Raw genomic sequence first — 24,364 nt, forward strand, 5'->3', positions numbered from 1 at the left:
TTAAGGCTATGAAAAAAAACCTGAGAGGACTAGGACAAAAAAGTGCTTAAGGGACACTTAAGAAGGTTGTTGGATGTGAATGATCTGGCAATGGGTAGCACATCCAGGATTATTTGTGCCCTGAAAACTAGTGCCTTATCCAAGGAAGACACTTCTGTTGATGTTACTAGACTTTGGATCAAATCAGATATGGTAAATGATGCTTTGGCAGAAGTGCTCTGGAAAGATGATTTCAAGGTCTAATATAGCCTGGATGTGACTAAATATCATCAGTGTGCAAATACATTGATATAAAAAGATCAATTAGATCAGCTAGTTTTCATACTTTGCACTCTTTATGTCTTGTAAAATTGTGCTAACAATACTAAAATCTGCTCTGCGATGCAGTAGGTGTTTTGAAGTACAGCAAAGAGGAAAAGGAAGGACACAAACCAATGTCATTTGTTCAATAAAGTTTTTGAAGTGTTAGAGAAAGGAAATGATGAAACTTTTTTTTGCTGTAGGCTCTGACTTGCTGGGATGTAATACAAGATAATAAGAAATATTTTCTATAGGAAATGAATGTTCCTATGAATATAAAAAATTAATGACTGTACTAAATAGTCTTTTCAGCAGATCACCTTTGTCTCATTTTAAGATGCTCTGCTTTTGTTTCTGTTTATAATTTTTTTATTATGACATTCTACATGACTTTAACCCTCTCCTATCCATTTATTTCTTTTTTTTTTTTTCTCTACATAGAAGGGATCACGTAAACCCTCACTTTGTGCATTGGTGTAAAATTAAACAACCTATCTTATGTACATACACTTATGCCCTGGCAAGCACTATGACAGACGCTAGGATACTCATTACTCTCACTTCATGATCTTAGAAATGTGGTTTTTTATTATGAGAAAATATTTCATTATTTGTCTGATCCAAAGCCCATTATAGGTTCTGGGCAGTTTCCCAATTATTCTCATAATTTTTGGAACAGTTCTTGGGATCTTTCAGTTCAGAAACAATTTGTGTCAGTGTAGAAAAAGGAAGATCATACAGACCTTGGTGACTTTTTCCCCATATTCCTTCAGAGTGTCTCTCCCTTTCCAGAGTCAAGTCACAGCTTTCTTTGCTGCTTCTGCTATCAAGAAATGCTTTCCTATAGCTCTTTGCCTCATTGATTCTCCATCTGTTTTAATTTGAACATCTTTCTGGTGACCTGTGTTCACATCTGGTGTAAATATGCTCGTGTTCAAAGTGATTTGACTTTGTCAGTTACCATTTCAGGGAATGATTTATGATAACAGGAGATATATGCTCTATGCTTTAGAAAAAGAAGAAAATCTAGACGTGGCCTCAAGGATTTCTTACGTTTTGCTTGACTGAGATTGGGAAGCATGAGGCTATGTGCTGCCAAGAGATGTAACTGATAATCTGTCACCCCAGATTACTGGGTAAACAAAGGAGATGGGCATCAGACAGGCAGAGAAAGCAGCTGTTAACTACACTTGCTCAAAGTGGTGAGGACCTGAGCCAAACCTCATGGATGTCAGTCAGAAGTCTGCCAGACATTCTGAGAGGCATTTGATAAGTGCTGGAGACTTGACCCACTTTTCTAAGTTAGAGTACAGTGTCTTAATTACAAGGCAGTCCTCCTTCTGCATTTAGAAACAACAATACACTTCTAGAGCACCACATTACCATCTAATAGCAACTGATATTCTGGGGTTGTGCAGATTTTTCTCTTACTTCAACACTACATTATCAGGGGAAGGGATTAAAGGAGAACTGATATTCAAAAAGGAATTTGAACATAGACCAGGTGGTTAATTTGCTGACATTACTTAGTACGTTTAACAAGGGAGGATGCAGTCTGTAGTCAAGCTTCTGGAAGAGCATGTCTATTGCTGTTTAGCAGCACTGCACAGCTTTGCATTTTTATCTGCTTTCCTTAGCATTAGAGCCCATTTTTCCTTTGTCCAAAACACTGGGCAAAGAAAATAGCATAAGGATGAGAAGTGGCATATCTGAATGGCTCTGTATGTCTGTTACATGAGCGGGTACAGAAGAAAAGGATGCATTACCATGCTTTGATAACAAACAAATAAGAAGCAATTACTTTTTTTTCCTTACAGAGAAAAGATCACTTACAGTACTTCAAAATAAGATTTTTTTCAACAGCCTAGAGAATAATAATTTTCTATATATGTTAAGAGACTCCCATTTCTTTCCATGTCTCACTGAGTGAGAGTCATTCATGGTGTATGAATGTATCTCTGCACTTAGGAAATAGATTACTGCTGTTGAATTGGATAAGCTAAGGTCATGACACTTCATAAATATCATTGACTCCTTGATCCTTTTGGATCAGATTTTGATCTTTATAACACATCCTGTATTCTGAAGGAGAAAATGAGTAGAGTGGATTGTTTTCCCCAAGATTTTGGTAACTATGTGGAATGAAATTCTGGATTGTCACACTCGGTAACTCCATTTCACATATAGCAAGTGTCTTTACTCACAATTGCTCTGGGCAAAGCACTGTGTACTTGGCTCTGGTGGTGGACTTGTTCTGGAGCAATGATTATTCTTCAACTTATCTGTGAACCTCTGTGAGCTTTAGATGTTGAAAATAACGAAGACTGTAGGTGCTTGGTTGCTTTAGAGAGAACTACATATGTTCAGCAACCCAGTGGTGCAGCTTACTAGTGACACTACATGTTCTAAAGAATCATAACATTATAATATATAAGGAATTATAACACATTACTTTCTAGCAGAAGCTAGTGGTTAGAAAACCCCTAATATCTACATAAATACTATGGATACACTCCAAATCACAGATGGAGGAAGAAAACATGTTGCTATTGGACAATAAAGAGCACATCAAATAATGTGAAATGGTAGTAAGAGGAGAAATGTGAAGGTGTTCCCATAAGTAGAATTAAACACTCATTCTTTTACTAGTCTTCTTCCTGAATGCATTTGTTTGCTGTTTTCCAGTTGGATTAAAAAATGTCAACAGTTTGATGACAAGGGTTATGTCTCTACTGGTTTAGTAGCAGGGTTAGTGTGTGGGTTTTTTTCACTTTGGCCTGCTATGTTGCAATAAGGCTCAGATATGTTTGAATACCTTCTTAGGCTGCTGCTAGAAATTAAAAGAGCTTCTTTCCAGATCTATTCCTCAACTGCCTGTAATATTTATACTAGCTTGGCTATTCTAGTTCCTTGTCTTTTTCTGTGCCCTTGCAGAGGTGTTCCTGCAGGCTTGTTGAATCTCCAAGCAGTCCAAGTACAGCTAACTTATGACATCACAATTTGAGGTTTTTGTCCTGAAAGTACAATCAGTGTACAATTTTCCTAAAGCCTCTCTTCATTGAATCAACCTTTTTTTCATCTTATAAAGTATTTCAATAACACAGAAGGAACTTAAGTTTACCACCTTGCTGAGTACAATTGCCCCTTTTCTGTTGGTATTATGACAGACCTATGGAAGGACAGCATCATGCTGGCTTCTGCTGTGCCTATCAGAATCACTGAAATCAACAAGGAAACTCTAAACTCTGTACTAAGAGGAAGCTAACAGTGGAAAAAGTACTTGTAATACCTGTCTTTTGGTGTCAGTCCTGAAGCAGTTGTTGTCTGCAAGGTACAATGGAACATCTGGAAGCAAGAGCCCTTCTATTCAGGTAGCTGTAATTGTCTTAGCTGCTTTTGCATAAAGAAGAGGATTAGAATGACAGACCTCCACACTGAAATATTTGCTTTTGAATAAACTTGTCAAATGCAACAAGAAGTGTCATGGCAAAACTTTCCTACTTCTCCTGTGAGAGGAGCTACTGTTTATGTTATGACAAGAAGGTTGTGTTTAATTGAGTTGCATTTAGGTGCTGTCAGCTGTAGTTAGATACAATAGAAGGGGACAAAGGGCAAGTTCAATTCATTGTTATCAAGCTTTCTTTCTTGTGGTAGCAGGTAACAGCAAAATAATTACTGCATGTTTAAAACAGGTGTGTTGTAGAAAGAATTCATAGGGGAAGCAAGAAACTGCTGCAAAAGCTTCACATTAATTTATGCTCAAGATAGATTCACTGTTCTTTATGGCACAACAGGGGATGCTAAATATAATGGGGAATACAAACTAAGGAGGCTAATGGAGAAGGAAGGCATCTTGCAATACCTTTAGAGTTCATGTGTTATTCCTGCTTGTTAGAATCCGCTTTGGTGAGTGTTCACTTAAGTATAATGAAAGTATAGCTTATTCTGTAGCTTTGCAGAAATTAGGTCAAGGAAATGGGAGATGCTGTTGTGGCTTTACGCTTCATCTGTAAATTTAAAGTTCAAATAAAAAGAAAATAGAAGAGTAGCTTGCATTAGTAACTATTGCAAAACATTGAAAGTAGGGAGATGGTTTTAAACGCTTATATGTAGACACCTTGGTTGATATTTGAACTACTTAAAAATGAGATTCCAGTTTGAAAACACCTGTCTTTATTCCTTAATGCTACCATTTCTTCTCCCAAACTTCTTTCTTTGGTTTGTTTTAGATTATGCTGTAGGAAAAAAAAAGTTACTATAGTCATAGCCTTGCCTGGAGTTTGGAAAAGTGCCTCTGCAGCAATGCAGTACTTGACTTTGTCTACGTTACTCAGAAAGGTGTAATCTGGTCACTAGAAAGAAATTGGTGATATTTGTCCTTGTGAACTCAAATTTCACTCCCCTGCCTGCCAGAGTTGTCCAGTCTGTATTGGGATGCACCACTAACATCTTGTACTGTTGTTTGTGCCATCTTGGTATATCTATAGAACACTATGCTGAACTAATTAAGTTGCCAATTGCTATTATAATGGCAAACTGAAATGATCTTTATGAGAAAAATCTGTAAGAGCTAGTGTTTCAGTGAGCCAGCAGAGTTGAGCTCTATTGGCACCTCAAAATATTTTATATGAAATCTTTCTAATATCTTCTAAAGGATTTTACTTTTTCCTTCTCTATTTGGAAATCAGAAACGAAATATAGTTTAGAAAGTGTCAGCTCTACTTGGTACACTTCAGTTTGGAAAGAGTAATAAACAGGAACCCATTCTTTTGTGTTGGTTTAATAGTGATTTGTGTTTCCTTGTTGAGATATGTGGCCACTAAAGATACAGGTCAGGTACCTCACTCATGGACTCAATTTGCCTTTGTGGTTGAATGGCAGAAATGTGCCCAGAGTTGACACTTAGTTGGAGACCCCATCACACAGGACAAGAGACACAAAATTACTGGTTTCCAGACCATACAGTAGCTATTGAAGCATAATGTTGAGCTAAACCATACCGTTTGACTCTTAAACCTAAAATGAAACTCCTCGGTTTGGGAGTCTTTTTTAACTGCTCACTTTGTTTAAAAAATGGTAAAACAAACTGATCCAGCATTTCCAGAATATGATTTTTTTTCCCAGCACACTTCTAAGTGACAAAATAAAATGATTTGTTGTTTTTTCTGTAGTTCCAGTGTACCCCTCTAAAACAGCAATATTGCTCAAGGGAGAGAAAAAAATTACATTGCAATTACTTTTATAGAATATTTTATCCAAGTGATGCATAATAGATGAAAACAAATGCCATAAATATTAAAAGAATTGGATAGCTTTATTTCATTTCTACTTTGTGAATTCTTACTGATTTCTATGCTTGGCTTTGGGGATGGGATGTCCTTCTGGTCCTAAATCAATCTTTGCTACTCTCAGATGGTCTTCTGCTCTCCCATTGTAGTGCTTTAATATTGACCTACCTTAAAGATACTGACTTTATTTTTTGGTTCTTGGGTTTTTCACAGGCAGAAAGGTGGATGTCAGTTATTCAGTAGAAACTTCTCTCCCTGACAAAATTTTACCATGATATCCTAACCATGCTATCATTTCACCATGATATCTTTTAGCACACTGATTTCTTGCTTCAACTTAGAAATAGGTGTCTACTAATGACTTAACTAAGCTAATAATTTCTAGTTTTTCAAGTCTCAATATGTTACTGCACTAAGTTTTAAAATAAAAGAGTGAATATTCTTGTGGAGGTAAAGATTATCAAGTGCACTAGTCTAGTCATAGTTGATCAGCTGTGTATGATTTCCAGTGGAAACGTGAGTTAAATAGGATTATACATGTATTTATATGATACCCATTGTCAAGCTACTTACTGTAAGCACACAGACCACCTGCATTTTTATAGCTGGCAACTGAAGACTGCTTAGAGTGGAATGGATGCACTTTGTCATAGCTGTGAGGGGAATATACACGTGTCCCTTTCAACTATCCAGTAATCCTGGCAGCCTTTGGGATGTAGGCTAAGGGAGCAGAAATGAAAGCAGAAAAAAGAGAGAAACCAAATCTAGGATATAGAAGCTAGCTAATAACAAGAAGTAAATTGGCAAGGGAAAAGGCATGCATCCTAAATAAAAATAAGTGGGATAGAATTCTGGCTCTGTCACAAGAAGAGTCTCTCAATGGGGGTTAGGGCTTTGCCCTTGTAGGTTGGCAGAATTGTCCACCCTCTAAGCTGACTGGGGTAAGCTGTAAAAAAAAAAAAAGGCAATTATTCCCTCTTCCTTATCCTCTTCTAACACCTTTTGGTGAGCATGGAAATGATGTGAACTATGTTAGTGAAAAAAATTACATGCCAAAAACTACTGATGTGTTTATTTTGTATTGAACAGCATGTAGTCTGCACTATTTGGGGGTGCTGAACATAGAACCATTAGGCACAGCACACAATTGCTTAATGTTTATGTGCTTTCAGAGTAAGCATGAGATTTTTGTCCTCTTCCCAAACTCTCAGTTCTCCTTGAAGTCCTTTCCAGTGTGGTATGCTCCCTCTTTGGGCTAATGGATTTTTCACTGAGTTCCTTCTTTAGACCTTTAACAGTTGATTAAAAAAAACCTCATGTGTACCCTGTGAGTGCCCTCTTATCTCACTACATGGGAATAAATTTTAGCAGCAACCTCTTGCTTTTTGGGAACATTTTTACTGGTAGATACCTATTATCAAACCTCCTGTGCCTGTTTTTCTGGATTTCAGTTATTTTATTTTTTTAAATAGAAGTAATGAAATGAGTGGTTGCTCTGACATTTAATCAAACACTTTCTCATTCTCCATCTACTCCGTATAATATTTGTTCCTGTTGCCACTTGGCTCTTATTTCTGTGGCCAATGGATACAATAAGGGATTGTAATTTTATTGTTGGCAGAAGTGCACATAACTGTCATTTGCATTATGGCTTTGTTTTTCAACAGTTCTTTTGTCTCTTACAATGTAGATCACTGATTTAAATTAGAATTTTCAAACTATGTCCTGTGTGGATATGAAGCCTAGTATTACATTTAGGATACGCCTCTTGTCAGAGTCTTATTCTTCAATTTTGCATAGTAATATTGATTCCATGTTAGTAATGAAGCCTTTGCTGTTGTCAAGGTACTAATGAGTGCAAAAGGGAAAAGGTACCATTGCAGTATACATGAACTTACTGGAATGACTCTTCTAATTGATGAGTTGTATTTCATCACGTATAAAAGGCAATTCTTCTGGAAACTGTGGATGATATATTTGGTTTGCTTCTTCAGCAACAAATAACCTTCTATCAGTGTTGGAAATTACAGCCTGAAAGTTGGGCTTAGTTATAATTTTCAGCAGTGATGAAAAGATCATAATGCCGGAATCCTTGCCTTGAATTGAGTATCTGTGTATAAATACACCTCTTTAATTAGAAACCAAAACACAATTAGGAGTTTAAAATTTTTACATGTTTTGTTTTGTAGATATTTTTTACATCTGGTTATCTGAAGAGAGCCTCTCTTCTTAGGGATGATGAATAATGAAGAGTAATACTATATAAGGAAGACATTGGTGTATTATAGGCATAGTGAATAGATTTTAAAATTGAGAATTCATCAAAGCTCCATCAATTTTTGTAACAGCTCAGGTAAAAACCTGTCATTTCACATGCTGTCTAAACAAAAAATTCTTCTGGACAGCAGCAAGAAACTCGACTGGCACAGTTTATTGCTTCATCATAATCTATGTAAAACAACTCAAGTGGAAAAATATTTGGTATTTGTTTCATTACAAGTCATTGCATTGCAGACTCTTAATTCACAGTCTTGCATTTGTTGCCATATTTCTGTATTTAGTAGAGTAACTTAAAGATAGTATTAACTAAAAAAACATTAAAAAGTACATTAAAACCATGACAGTTGTTAGATTTTAGTTTGAGTCTCTCACTATTTTCCCACTGCAGAGAAACAGACTTCAAGGAGGAAGGCTATAAAATTATCTTAGAAAAGGAAATTTATGAGACAGCTACTGTAAGTTTTTCACTGGAATGTAGTGAGAGGGTGTAACAAGAACATAAGAAGTTAAACCAGGCCTAGTGTTTTAGAAACTCGGATACTTTTGACATGATCTTATTTCTTCTGTGCTCAGAATAGTTACTGATGGTGCCTCAAACAGACAAATTTGCCAGCATTTATAGGGTACTTAAGATTTCAAATCTCTTCAAAACACTTAAGTAAATCACAGAGCATCCCTGCTGTGTGTGTTAATTGTAACGTTTCCATTTACAGATGGGGGAATGTAGGGAGGTTAAGTGGTTTACCCATGGCGTATGGTCTGAGTTTGTCTCTTGGCTTGGAATAGAGGAAGGGAAACCCTTATCACAGTGACTGGGAACACAGGGCTTAGACAACAGATCTAGGATCACAGCCTGGAGCTTACTCCTTCCCTGCTAAAATGACGTACGAAGTAATAAAAATATAGGTGAAAGCATTAATAAATTAAAATGAAGTACCAAATGATCCAATTTGTTGTGCCTCCTAGTTTGCCTTTGGCTCAGTTCCTAATCTTGTTTTTTTGCAAGAGAAACTCCTACTGTGAATAGCTGCTTCTTAATAATAGAATATTACTTTACTGATTAATATTTGTTGGACACTTAGTCTAATTACGGCTTCTCACAGCTTCTTTAATTCCTATATTTTGTATGAGTTTAGCAATGCTTTGCAACTTAATTGTGAACAAGAAGCACAGCAGTTGACTGTTGAGAGGAAAACAGTCCTTCCTGAACTTGGGACACAAGTTTTTGAATTAGAAGTATGTTAATATTTTTGTTTCTAAATCAAAAGATGAAATACAGGGGATTACAGAAGCTAGGAGCTCTGAAACTTCAGCCTAGGGAATAGCTGCAGTGAACATGATTAACTGGATAAAGGTGAGCTCTATGTAGTGCAATTGAGGATGGCAGTGTTTACCTGCTAATTGAAATTGGAGAGACAGAATAAAAAGCCTATTATTAGTAAGGCATGTCAGTATCTTTAAAGATTAGCTACCATGTTTTCAAATGAATGCACAGAAGAACATGGGGTTGTTTTTCTTGGTGAGAAATGATCTTGTTTATTCTATGTCATTTGCATTATAAAGCAAAAGGTAAAATATAAAGAGAAGCCTTTGAAGGAATTAGTCACTAATATTTTCTTTCTGGGCTGTCACATGTTAAAACAGAGGGTAGATAACACTCATATTTGATTATGTAAGTGGAAAGTACAAAAATGCTTGCACTGAATTTTAGTTTGGTAGTAAATGTTAAGGATATTATCAGAGTATTAACAAAGGATGGTGGGTGAGAATACAGTGGAGGATTCACTAATAATGTGACTTATCAGCTGTATTTCTTGGCCATTTGTATGTTTCCAGTGCTTTTTTCTCAAATATTATGCTTTAATTTCCTCTCTTTTCATATGGAAACGCTTAGAAGCAGAGCATATTCTTGACTACTGAGAATGACAGCTTCTGTAATAATGAAAAAAGTATCCCAGGCTTTTGTATATCAGTCCTGTTAAAACAGGAATGATGTCTCTAAAGTCCAACTTGAATTTCCTACTTGATATATTTAATATTTAACAGACTGAACTAGAAACTGAGCATACTGTATCCTTACTACAGACAACTTGAATGCTGGCTTCATATGAAGTTTTGTAAGTCAAAAGCTGTGTGAATAAATCCTTATTTTTCATGGACTTGGAAAACTACTTTTAGACTTTTTTCTCCTTCTTCCATGCTATTTTTTTCAATTTGGCAAAGTAGAAATCCATAGCTTCTGAAATGCTTCATAGTATGTAGTAAGACATAGGAATTTGATTATGGTAAAAGATACTCTTACAATTCTTAGAGAACTTTGGTTTCTGATTTTGCATAATACTTATTTTGAAATGTAATGCTTTATGCTCTTACCTCTGCAAACTGATTCTTATTTAAGAGGTGAAAGATTGTGGAAACTAAGGAGTCCTTGTATAATTTAGACTGCCTGATAATGCACTATAGCCTCTCAGAATTCAGAATAAGATATTTAAATAACTTAAAATTGTTCAGTGCTGAGCATGATTAGAACCCCAATCATTTTCAAATAAAAATATCTATAAAAAAAATTACAGCATCTGGGTAATTTTAGATTGCTTTTATGCTCTGCAAGCAGAGAACCCCAGTTGCTTTCAGGCTAATGCACTTACCAAATTAAATCATTTAGTAATCACTTTTTTCTTTAAGATTTCTAATTTTTATGTACAACTCATGCAGCTTTACTTTGTCAACATTAAGCAAAAAATTTGATTGGAAAAAACTTGTAAAAAATTAATGAAGTCTCTGTTACAAATAGTAATGGTAGGAAGTTTCATGATCAGATGCTTATATCCCTGTGTATGAATTCTCAGAACTTCATTATATACAACAATTAAATACAAATAAAAAGAGAATATTATAGAAAGAAAATAGCTTAACCACCAGAATTATTCTTAACCTGTTATTCTAATAAAACATAAACCTCTTCCTATCTCCCAAATGTGAATGACATTAGATCCTTTTACCTGGCCAGTCTAGATGGAACAGCATGTCCTTACATGCTTTGTTGTCCAGGAATTTTAAACAACACAGTAACTCTGAACTTTCTCAACTGCTTTAGTGATGATATTCATATTTAGATGTAAGTATAGATTGCAAAAGCAAGATCCAAGGCAGAGATTCACATTTTTCATGGAGTTTCCCATGTTATGTCTACTGCTTGTGTCTGTTGCCTGTTGAATCTCATGTGGAACAAGTGAAGGGCTTACTAAATCCAGAGAATTACCTGATTTATCCAGAAATAAAAAATGCACTGAAAGTGCTGTCCACAGTGTTAAGTGAGGAGCCTACAATAACACATAGAGTTTACTAACCCAACACAACAGAAACCTGACTTGGTTGAACTATGGATTGCAAAAACAAATGTTAGGTTATTGTAGATGTTTCATGATGGAATTTGTGGGATACAACAAACAGTTCATCTCTCAGGACTGTCAGCTGTCCCTTCATGTAAGAATGAAAACTCATGTTCTCATGGGTATAGATAAACTTGTGATGATTGTTTCTGCAACCAACCAAAAAAAGCCCTGAAATATTTAACAACTAACTTGTAACATTTCCCAGTAGCATCATTCTTTGGTGACTGAAAAAGTTCCACTCTAAAGAAATAAGAAATAGGTATTCAGTGGGGTGTTACTGAGATATTTTCCACTACTGATCAGATCTCATTCTCAAAGTCTTGGGATTTTCTTTAATTTCCTAAAACATGTGAGGTCAATAGTTGTATCTTTTACATAAAAGGTTTCGTTCAGCTTTTAAATGGCAAGCAGTTGCAAGAGAAGCTTATAGACAAAGTCTTGGTTTCATATTTATGTTCTAATTAATTTACCAGACTGATGATTTTTTTTTTCTTCCTTCTGCTTTGGCTACTAAGTCTTGATCTTTAATAGTTATGTTCCTAGTTTTAATGGGTTTTATTTCTTCGGAAAGGTCATTCTTGATGTAATGTCACTGTTAACACAAGGGAGCCTCTAAGCATTAGAGATTGTGCTTTATTGTGATGTGCTCAAAAATGTTCAACTACTTGCTTTCTTTCCCTCGGGGCACACTTTCTCTAAATTTGGAGGGCTTAGTACAAGTTCTCTTAAATTTTTGACTGTGTCCTTGCAATTCATTAAAAACACTCCTTAAGCAGCAGTCGGCACTGCTACTATTTTTTTCTTTATCCTTTAATATTTATTTTTAGGAGCTTGAAAATTGCTGCCTATTATAAATAAATGTGCAAAGCTTTGACTGGTAAAATGAGCAGTGATAAAACAATTTCGGTCATATCAGTTAAATGAATTAAAAATGTGCAGTAACTAGCTCACTGATTCTAAGGTAGAGTTAATACCCTTTTACTAAAAGAAAGTAAAATTGCTTGGAAAACATCATTGAACAAGAAAACACAAAAATGAGTAAATAATAATTGGTTTTGGAATCAAACTCTAGGCTGAAATGTGAAATTATACTGTAAATCCTCTGCATCTACAGCCACTGCATCCACTTAAGCACATTGTTCATCATTCCTCCTCATAACAATTGAAACCACTGAGTAGTTTCAGCTGTATCTGATAGTCTGAGCTGCAAGTGTCAAGTTCATCTGAGTTTCATGAAAATGGGAAGCTGAGCGAACATGTAGATGTACCCATTGAAAGAAAGATTGAGGTGATTAACAGGCCTTGCCCTTACTAAAAGAGAATTCACCTGTGAGCTTGGTTTTTTTCCAACAGAAATCAATAGGAAGCCAGTCTTCACGAACTATTTATTTTAACTCTATCATCCTACTATTGCTCAGTATGACTTCTAGTAAAGAAAGAATGGCCATGTGATGTGCAGATAAATTTGTGCAAAAAAATTGTCGGTAGCTTGTTCTAAGGAATATATTATCCTCTTCTTGTTGAAGCATGTTGAAATTGGTAGACAGGTTTGCTTTGTGCTTCTTGCCTTATAGCAATATCTCAGTTTTTATTATAGGGCTTTGGATGTTAGGCTTGGGTTTGGGTTATTTCCCCAATACTTTTACTGGAATTGAGGGATTTACTTGAACGTATTAATCTTTAAGAAATCTGTATTCACAACTGCCTAGGAGAAGGTTAGAAAATGTTCAACAAATGTTTTCTTGAAGTTGAAAACCAGGCATTTTCATTTCTCCTCATACTTTTATTAGTTCTGGGGGTTGTTTCCTGTTTTTGTAGTTTTTGAAGGCGATAGCACTGTGTTTGTGTTTAATACTCAAAACCGTGCTATTCTTTAAAAGATTGTTTTTAGCAAGCTCATTTTCAGTTTCAGCTTACCAGCTCAGAAGACAGATATCCAGTGCTACACTAAGTTCAGTTTTGTGGTGCAGTAATTATTGCTTTATGCTATAACTTTGTGGAATATAAAGAAAACGATAGGTGGAAGGTTGCACTTTTTCTGATAATGATCATACTGTTGGGAAATTAAACATGTATCATATTCCTTATAGTTTCTGGCCATTCTATCTAAAAACTGCTATCTGCTGTAAGAAATATGATTTTAATTTTTTCTTTAATGGCTTTTGCCACATCAGTGTTTTCCGGTGTGGAATAATGACTTTGCCCCATGCAACTGGATGCGAAGGGTTATAAATATGTTTAAACAATTCTTAATTTATTTCCTCTTTTTAAAAACCAGAGATGCGTATTTTCATCCATCTAAGTGTTTCATGCAGTCATTACTGCTGGAAAATAGGAGCAACCTGTTTATTTCATTAGGTGATAAATAACTAAAATGTTTGGTATAAGCAGATCTTTGAACAGGTTATTGCTGTAATGTACTTTAGGTTTCGGTAATTCCATACCTTGCAGTATAACCAGATCAGAACTCTGACTTTCAATGTTTCTTCTTTATGCCCCTTTCACTGGTACAGGAATGCTATTGAATGGCTCATTTGCATTATTCTGTGCCCTGTAAAATGAATTTATTATGCAGCTTCTCTAAATAGGCTAACCAGTTGTAATCTCATTCCAGTGGTGCATGGGTTTCAGCAAAATATGATTACTTTTTTTCATAATGCCCAAAAATAAGCAACAAAAAAAAAATCCCTCCACCTTGGAGCCCAAACTGTCCTTTTGTCTGTGGAGTCTTACTTGTTAAACAGTGTTATTAATCATGATGGGTAGGTATCTACTTGTTAAATAGTTGAGTAATTTAAAATATCATTTCCTTTGAGCACAAGGAATGTATTTTGGTCTCTGTTATTAATCATTCAAATACCACTGTGACCAGCAGGTTGAGGGAGATGATTCTCTCCCCCTCTGCTCTGCTCTTGTGAGACCTTACCTGGAGTGTTGTGTTCTGCTCTGGGGCTCCACAGGTAAGAAGGACATGGACCTGTCGGAGTGAGTCCAGAGAAGGGTTGGAGCCCTTGTCCTGTGAAGACAGGTTGAGATAGTTGGAGTTGTTCAGCCTAGAGAAGAGAAGGCTCTGGAGAGACTTTGTAGCAACCTTCCAGTCTCTCAAGGGGCCTACAAGAAAACTGAAGAAGGAGCTTTTACAAGGGTTGTAGTGATAGGACAAGGGGTAATGGCTTCACGCTGAAAGAGGGGAGACTTTAGGAAGAAGCTCTTCCCTATCAGAACTAGATGATCTTTAAGGTCACTTTCAACTCATACCATTCTGTGATTAATGAACTAGGATGATAGTTATTGCCAGGATTACAAAAACTTGAACAAAGTTTGTATGTCTACAAGAACAAAACAGTAACTTGATCCTGTACTCTGAGCCATATGGGTCCAAGCCATCCTGATCCTGGAAGCCATCATCTATTGACAAATCCTGAGTCTTGCCTAATAAGCTCTATTGAGAGGGAAGGTTAAGCTTGGGGTCTGTACTTGTAATATGACTGCCACTTCTGAGCAGAGTTGGTTCCCATCTGGTCAGAAAGGGCATAGATTGAGTAACGCATGAGAGTTTGCATCTGTGTTTGTATTTCATAAAGATTAATCCTGACTCTGTTTGCAAAAGCTGCCTAGCAATGTTGTAGCTAAATAGAGGCAGTATTTCTGTCGCTGTCAAGTTTTTCTCTTCTTTGTGTGTTTGTTAATTTAGGGTGATTGTGATCCATCAATAGGACAAGACTTTGGGAAGAAAAAGTGGAATTTTAGGAAGCATTAGGCAACATATTCTGGGCTTAAGGAATTAATAATACCACTTACCAGACCCTGAAGAATGCTTACCCGAGGGTTTTGTGTATTTTGCACATGTCCGAACTTAAGCAGACACAATGAAAGGTTATGAGATGATCAAAGAAATGTATCCTTAGAGGAGGAGAATGAAAGAGCTCAATTTCTCTAGCTTAATAAATTGAAGACTTAGAGAGGAGAAAGGTTAATTAAGTTATGAGACAAGACTTGTACAAGAATAAATGGCTGTAAATTGACCATGAACAAATCTATTCTAGAAGATACAAAATGACCATCAGAATAAGGGTCCAGGGTTATGGAATGCAGGAAGAATTATTTATGACAAGAATCAAGAGATCTGGCCAATAGACTGTGCTGGCCATGCTTCTGTGACACCAGAGGTGGTTCCTACCAGGCTTCCCAACTCAAGGGAACTCTAAGCTAGCTTAAGTTCTGATGCAAGGAAGAGGTGTTATTAAGAACTTATTAAAAAGCTTAATTTTAGGTTGCTGTTTAGTGGAAGCTTAACCAGGTTGTGGTCAGACAGGTGGTCTTGTACATGACCTTGTTTTTCCAGGTACATGATTTTATGGGCACTGACTTTGGTAGAGTTACATGGTGACTTGATTCAGGGAGCACATGTGATTGGAAGAATAGCAAAAAAAGCGACTGACTTTCAGGCAAGTCAGTGCCTGGGGAGAGAAATATCATCATAACTCTGGTTTCAAGTGGGGATGCCATGGAAGTGCTCCTGTACTTTCTAGTACTCTTCTCATATTATCCTCCTTCATCCTGAGCAATGTGAACTCGAATTGCTTTGGGCTCTGAACAGACCCTGGGGTTTTATCTTAAACTGATAGTGCCTCTTCCAGAGATCTTCAATTTCAGAAGGAAAGCAGCTATTCAGACAGTAGCACTGGCAAATTGCTTTTTGAATAACTTAACAAGATTTCCAGTGTTATGGAAGTTGTACACTTCTTACTGAATATGTGGTAAAATTCTTATAATAAACAGACATTCACAAGGAAAGTGCTAATAAAAGGACAGCTCCTGTGCTTAAATAGTCTCACAAAAGAGTTGTTCATATTTTGTTTCTGGTTAATGGATGCCTACTGCAGTCACACTTCTTAGTGATGGGAGAACTGAATTCATTTGAGCCAATAAAGTCACTCTAATTTGCATTTTCATAGCCCACTCTTCAGTACTCCAAGTGTGACTTTCACTTTTAGGACAGAGCTGTGCAGTAAATGGATATGTAGACCCTTTAAGAGAATATTTATCATCCCTGAAGAATCTTAGTGCCAAATCTTAATAGCATTTCTTACAAAAATGACTGGAATTCACTATCAGATTTAGAGGTAGAGCTGGGGAGATTGTGAATGCTCTTTTTTCTGAACCTCTTTCTTGATAAAAAGAGGAGAGATTAAAGTCTAAAACAGTAAAAACTTTCCCTCCAAAATGAAAATATTTAATAAAAAAAATCCTGAAATGGTAGTGCTCTAGAAATCAAATTGATGCAAGAGAATTGTGGTTTATTCAATTAAGTCACTTTCAGAGATGAAAAAAAACTCGGTATACCTTTATGCAGCATTAAAATACCTTTGTTAATTATGCCAATCAGAGAATAACTTATTCAGGCTTTTGAGGTCTTTTCTCTTCCAACTGATGTTAAAAAATGCAGAAGACAAGGAGATCTTCATGTCCACTCTGTATGTGATTTGATGAAACAATTGTCTTAGGACTTGTCTACACTTTAATTGGAGCTTGCATAATTCAGAATCAGAACCTTACTCAGAGCACTGATCTCTATTCTGATTAAGTGTCTCATTGTTAATGTCATTTAAATAGCTCCCTCATTTAAACCTTGAGTAAAAATCTAAAATCAAGGAATAATTCTTACTGACTTCAGTGAAGGCAAGATTTCACCATCTCTCTACAAACTGTTGTGACTTTGTGCTCCTTAGTACTTGTTTTTCTTCTCTAGCTTCCTCTCTATCCATTTTTGTGGGTCTAGTGTTGTAGCACCTGAAGAAAAGAAACAGTTTTAAGATTCAAAGATCTCAATCTGAGTGCTAAAAATTATTTTGCCCTATGCAGTTTAATTCACTGTTGACAGTTCTCATTATTCTAATTATTTTTTGCCTCAGCTTTTCAATTATCATATTTTATATGAAAATCTGAAGTTTTCATATGCAAAAAGAAAATTTCTAGTTCTCATGTTTCCAGAGAAGAGCCCAGAAGCATAAATTTTCCAATATTCACTTCTAAGTAAATGAATAAAAAAGAAACCTCTAAAACAGAACTTCCAGAAAAACCCCAACAAAAAATTCAAACATACATAAAAACCCAATAAATCCCCAAACTTCTCACTGACTCGTAACTCATGAACTTTTGAGGTAATTCCTATTCTTAAAATGAATGTGGTTTCCATTTTGGCTCTTGATCTGTGGGATTTTATATTGGTTTGCTTGCTTTTCAAATTACTGTCCTGAAGTCAAAGGTACAATGTGGCCCTTCCAGAATATTGCCCTATGAAATGAGATTTGATGGCTTTCATTGCGTGCAAAATTCACATCTGTGAAGATGACTTGCAAATGGAAATGGTGTGCACCATTTGCATTTCTAATTAAATAAAACCTTGCACAAGGATGAATTTCACACTTTAAGAATGTGTGTGAAGTGCAATTAATATTCTGAGGCTTGCCTTTTTGTGATAGTTGATCTCATACAGGGAGAGCTAATGCAAGTGTGACAATGTTTACAATAAAAGGTGAGAAAAATCATATCCTGAGTGAGGTTGTCTCTAGTCAAACCTGCAGCAGTTAGTTCATGTACTGAAACTGAGCAAGTCAAAAAGGACATAAAGATTTTTGAAATTCTCTGCAAGATCATTTTAGAGACTTTCAGTCACCGGTAGAGGAGGTGGAAGAACCTTGGGTTTTGAGTTGTGGCAATATCCTAAGGTATGCTAACATCAGGGGCTTTATTAATAATTTCCTCTGCAGTATAGTGCAAAATTGCCATCCTCTTTTGCTTTCTAATCCATGTTCTATGTGAGTGGATTTCAGTGCAAATGTTGAGGTCAGTCAAGGTCACCAGTATGTGTGTATTTTTTTTATTAACCAAAAAAAAACCCCAAAAAAGGTGTTTCATAGGCTTGATACCTCATCAAGTATAGTCCTAGACTAGTGGCCAAATTTGCATGGGTGTTATCTGAACTAGTTGACATGTGCTTGTAGTGACTGGTAATAAATTCAGAACTAAAAATTGTCAGGCTATTAACAATAAGTCTTAACTCTGTCTACTTTTGAAAAGCAGTAGGTTATGAAAAGCTTTGATTCTGCTTGTCAGTGAATATAGGATCTGTAGGTCTGAATAGTCACGACTCCCTGGTTTGCTTTCCAGTTTCTACCCTGTTAGATTTTCATGAGCAAATGATTGCTGCATCATTGTCACTCTTTCAAGAATGCAGCTGCTTTTTTTGTAGTAGTGGGTGAAGGATCCTTTTGTATTAATTGCCCAGTACTTACTTGACTAGATGTGTGACCAATATATATACATTCTGAATTCTACATATATGCCATTTAAACATTATTTTCAGTGTATTTAGCTGATGTCTTTCTTTAGACAGCTACCAGACCATAAACCCTTTTATTACCTAAGATAATATGAAATCTGCATGGTGCTTAAATTCAGAATGCATTCTGCTTTGAATAACATTCTCTTTGCCTTCAACATATATCTGCTTGGCTTAGTTTTTCAAGGTATTTTAAAAGACTCTTTTTTTTTTTCCCCCCCCAAAGTTAAAAACTTCAACAGATTCTCTTAACAAGAGAGACATTTAGTCCAACGGCAGTTTTTTCATGAGAAAAAATAAATTAAAAGGATAATGGGCTTTTAAAAGATAATGAATTAAAACCTCTCACTGTGATGGCAAACTTAACACCTTGTCTGACACATTGAGAAGGAGAAAAAAGTGCCTGGAACTGCACAAGTAGAATAAAATGTACCATTTCACAGCAAGGCCAAGCCTGAGTCGTGTAATTATTTCAAAGGGAGTAAAGGTCATTTTCTATTTGCTACATCTGTATTATGTGAGGCTTCTGTACCAGGCTTACAGAAGTTAACTCATGACCCATTTAGATTGCCCAGATTTCAAAGTCAACTTATACTGTCACAAATCTGCTAAAGGAGATATATTCCCACTTTAAGTACTGATATAGATGATGTCCAAAGCAAGCTGCTTATTTGTAGCTTCGTAAGACAAGAGCTTCAACTTAAAGATACCAGTAGCTCAGAGATCATAATATGATTTACCTCTTGCTGTGTTAATCCTTTAGGGGGAGAGTTGTTTCTAGTTAAACTTTGACTTGTAGTGCTTTATCTATTTTTCTGATGTGGATTTTTTATTTAACTTTGCTCCTGTTGTTGCTTGCATCTTGAATGGAAGGCTTTTCCTTCTGCTGTGATTGCATTTTAATTTATATTCATTCAACAACACCATGAGGGAGAATGGCAGGTATTTTAAAAATGCACCTGTGCACACAGAAAATGTGTGCAGAAGGCACATGTGTGTTTGTCTTTCTGTTCTTTTGACCATTTAAATGCATATAAGGCTGTTTTATAATCAGTAATCAAGTTTTATGCATAGCTTTGAGGGCAAGCTCTGAATACGGCAGTTTACATTTACAGATGTCTTATGTTGGAAGGTGGAAGGCAAAACATCCAATTCTCGACTTCCAGAGTGTCCAAAATCTCCTATGAAATCAATGTATCAATGATAAAAATTGAGAGTTGAGGCAACATGGTTTTTAAGCCTTTGGTAGAAAGTCAGCAGCTATGTGGATTTGTAGTCATATGTAGTGTATTGAACCTTGCCTGATGAATATTTTTAAGCCTTTCTATTCTTTCTTGATTAATCTTTCAAAGCAATAAACTTAGAACAGGTCAGAACAGAAAGCAAAGATGTCCATCTGCTGAATTTGACTACCACCAGCTTAATTGTCATGAAATCTTCTGGCAGTTTCTCACAGCCTGCTAACACTTAGCCAAGCTTTTATAGCAAATATCAATGACAATGAAACACATGATGCAGCAGTTGGTTTCGATAAGAACAACTAATGCAGACCAGGTGGGGTGTTGATGCCTTTGGTTTTCACAAATGGGAACACATAAAAAAATAGGATCACATAAAACTTGGAGTGAGTGTGAAGTACATGAATTCAGCAAAGGGACTATGACTGGTGGTTGAGAGGGCAAGTATGCAGATGTTAAAATTTTTCAGGACCTCTAGATGATGATATGCTGGAAGTAAAACAGAAATGTGTGAGATGCTGCTACTGGGTTGAGAGAAGTGAGAGAGCAGCTTGTCAGTTGAGCTGGTGAAGGACAAAGGAGCCTTCAGCATTCACCTGTGTGGTATAGGGAAGGAGCTATTACCACTTTACAGTGGAAGAGCTTTACAAACAAAACTGTAATCATGTGTTGAGCATATCTTGAGTAAATTGACTCACTTGTGCAGGGCCACTTAACTTTATAGCCAATGTCACTGTATTTGACTAGTTTTGGTCACTACATATGTTCTCTCATTGGATTGTTTTTGTTTTTTCCTTTGGCTGTCCAACAAGGAGCAGATTGTAGTAACTTTGAGACCAGACTACTCTGTACATAGTTGAAAGTTAGGTTTTGTGAAACGCCTTTGGAAGTTCTGAAGCAGAAAGTACTTTTGAAAATGCAGTTGCACATAGGTTAGGAAAAGACAAATCTGTGTTTTCACTCTTGAACTTGCCTCCTTTTGCCTCTTACTTTAACCTTTTAAACTTTTTCTTGCTGCCTCTTTCTTGGTCTTTCTTACCCCCATGCTTTAATTTAAAAACTGCCAAGAAAAAAATCCTTTTAGATTGTTGTCTCTTTTCAGGGATAGAACACAAACCTTCAGAGACTTCAGAGATTAGCATTGTGCCTATTTCTAATCAATTTCATTTTGCTTTTAAGCTTCCTCTTTTGCTAAGATGTTCCTGTGGTGACAAGGGACTTAGTACATGGTCGAACAGTGACACAAACTGTATTAAACTTTAACCTTCAGGTCCACCTCCACTATGATACATGCATTTAATTTTCAGTCATCTTTTGGTGTAAACAAGCTTTTGATTACAGGGAAAATGGACAAACCGTGTCTCAGAGGGGAAAAAAAAGGGCAACTGCTTACATTTGTTAGCAAAGAAGTTATAAAGGAAATCTCTGTGATGTGAGACTTCACCTTTGAATAAAGAATTCCTTTGTATCTTGATCAATTTTCTGAAACTAGGTTTGCAGACTAATTTATCAGTTAAATCATTTAAAAATGTGTTTAATTTAAGAATATATGTAACCCTAGTCGTGTTCGCTTGTGATTTTTGAGCAGCATTCATATGTTTTAATGAAGACCAGTGATATTCTTTATTGATAATCTGAACTGAATCTTGAAAGCTTCTCTCTTGTAATTTCCATGCCAGCTTACACGTGTAACAGCAAAAACCTTACATAAATTTTATTAAGCAAGATTTGAAGGGGAAGTGTGATGTGATGGATATTTTGTTTCATGAGCATGGGAAAAATGTTTTATTTCATGACCAATGAGCATAAACTCAGTATCATTCCCAGAAGCCAACATGATGGGTGAATGAGTGGGTGGTAAAAGTCTATTTCTTGTTTTATTTTTCTTTCTTCAGATTCTGCTGCTTGCATGTGCAGAAGACTTAGAATGTGTCCCTGGATTCCAGCAAAAAAAATTTTACATTGAAGAGCCAATTGAATTCACAGAAGACCAGCCAGTTCTGAACTGTATGTTATTTTCATATATTAATATTGTGCAAAAATCAGATTTGCTTATATATTCAAGGTGCTCCCGTCATTTATCAGAAAGCTGTTTTTCTGAAGTAGAATTTGGAATATTGACACGATTCTGTCTGAGTTTACCTGCATCAATCCTATATCTCTGCTGACTTTGTTCTGTTCCATGTATTAGAGTTGGCAAAAATATGATATCTAATCATTTAGGAAAAGATGAATATTGTGAAGACTTCGAATCATGTGCTTTTAATAGGTAAATTTACTCTGAAGTTTTTATAGTCTTTCCTATAGTCTTGGATATCAGGACTTGCCTATCAACATTTTGCTATTAATTCATCTCTGCAACTCATAGCCTGATGTTTTAGAAGCTTCTTTCAAAGCTGGTCTGAGTCTTTTACGTGAAATTCAGAAGCAGCTTGAGATGAAGCTTGTGATCATCAGTGACAGAAAATTGTTACTATATGTAGTGTATGACTGGGATATTCAGTAATATTTTTCATGTCCTGGTGTCACATTATAAAATCCCATCTGGCACTGCATACTGAAAGCATTAAACTGAAGGACATTTAACTGTCTTTCTGTCCTGGTATTAGCTCATTCAAGTACATCAGTGAGCAAGTGTTAGCTTGTTCATTTAGTTCTGAGGCTTTGGGACCTGAAGACTGTCAACCTAATGGTTAATGATTTTGAAGACTTAAAGATATTACGTGCTGACGTTTTATAACTTCCAAATCAAAGCTAACATTTTTGCATGTGATACTTTATCACTAAGAGTTTGTCATGCTTGGTTGCTCCTTGTTGAACCAGGAATTCTTCTAGGTATGGGACATAAAACAGTAGTCCTTGTCATTTACGTGCAATACTTAGATCCTACAGTGTGACACATGGTGATAGTTTGGTGAGATGAAGAAATGCAAAGTAGTGTTGCTTATGAAATGCACAGGATTCCCATCTCAGTTCCCTCCAGATATTATTGCTCCATTTTGCTATATCTTCACTGTTACACATGTTTAGATGAAGGTATAATATCTATGCACTCTTGTTTTAAAGTAACTCTAACTTTTCAAAATGAAATGTCAGAATTAGTTACCAGTATCATGTGAAATGGCTCTTAAACTCAAGTCATTCAGCCTTTACCAGGTGATAAAATAAAAAGATAAGGTAAAATTTTTAATCTAAGCATTTGGATAAGTTAGTCTGAATTGTGTTTTCAGAGGAAGTTTAGATCATAAGTAGTAATGCTATTCACAGAGATGTGAGATTGTTATTCAGTTTTGTAGAGAGATTTCAAACCTCTTATTTCATTAAGTAATTGTGTTTTCTCTGAAATTCTTATTTTAATGAGTTGACAAACACTTCATTAATACATGGTTAAAAGCATCAGTTCTTAGAAGGTAGGAAGCATAATAGGATTAATAAGCATGCAAATCTGAAGACCCATGTAAAGAAAATCAATATTAAGAAGTCAATGTTGAATAAAATGAACTTGTTTTTTGTTCTATGTCTACTTCAGAACTTGGAGGCTGTAGTATGTCTGGCCAGATCTCCTACTAATTTATCCTTGTCCTTCCAAACACCTACATAAACTGGTTAAGCCAAAATTGACCAAGCTGTTCTTTGATGACCCAGCAAATTGCACTGGTGTGAAGGCAGCACAATAGTTAAGATGCATCATTAATATGATGAGGGGAAGAGCAGGAGATTTAGAAGTGCTTGGAAACAATCTTTGGAATTAAATTATTTTAATAAACAGACACTAAATTGGCTTAATATGTCATGTTCAACAAAGGCAGACTATCGATGCTTGTTTCTAGTTAATTCAATCTGTCTTACACAGTATGTCCTTCATGCAGCAGCATTAGACCTCTGCACAGTTTCTTCATTTTAGCTGTCAACAGAATTGATATTTTTAATTGTCTGTTTGAATACACTTTGCATGCACTTGCATCTTTTTATACCCATTATCCAAGAGCAGTGTAATTTAGCAGTTGCATTGCAATGGGAGGTTTACCAGAGCTATGTAAATTAGAGTGAATATGGAAAACAGGCCTATAGCAATGGGGTGTTTTTGTAGTCCTGCAAGCCAAGAAGTGCCTTAATTCTTTTCTGAAGTGTGATAAACCACTGGTTTTTATTTTTCAATTTAAACAAGGACCTACTGTACATTACATTGCTAGTATCTCTCTTGTAATTAAATATAGATTATGGCTGGTTCTTACATATTTATTACTTCTACATACGGCAATTATAGTTATATTCTACATATACTGATGGGAAGAAGGAATAGAAGCCCAAACTAAGGAATTTAATCTTATTTCTTATTCCTATTTGAATCAATTCTTTCAAAGCCTGCTTATAAGCTGAGCATAACAGTTACATCAGTCTAGCTGTTAATGTGAACTTCCCTTCCCGTTAGTTTCACTGGATTTCTATTTCTTAGCTTTGATCTAGTGGGGTTTTTTGATTTACCACTACATCTTGCTTAACAGCAGTCTCCAAATT

At 35.8% G+C, this 24,364-nt stretch overlaps 1 protein-coding gene across 2 annotated transcripts in view; it reads left to right on the forward strand.

Annotated features, from left to right (window-relative positions):
* Window positions 1-24,364, forward strand: part of CDH13 (cadherin 13) — a 454,402-nt gene that overhangs the window by 66,695 nt on the left and 363,343 nt on the right. For both annotated transcript variants that reach the window (XM_062007637.1, XM_062007636.1), the window contains exon 2: window positions 21,742-21,853. In XM_062007637.1, coding sequence (XP_061863621.1) covers window positions 21,742-21,853 — 112 coding nt within the window. The remainder of the gene's footprint in view (window positions 1-21,741; window positions 21,854-24,364) is intronic.

The sequence above is a fragment of the Colius striatus genome, chromosome 14, assembly GCF_028858725.1.
Source record: "Colius striatus isolate bColStr4 chromosome 14, bColStr4.1.hap1, whole genome shotgun sequence".
In the NCBI taxonomy this organism is placed as follows: Eukaryota; Metazoa; Chordata; class Aves; order Coliiformes; family Coliidae; genus Colius; species Colius striatus.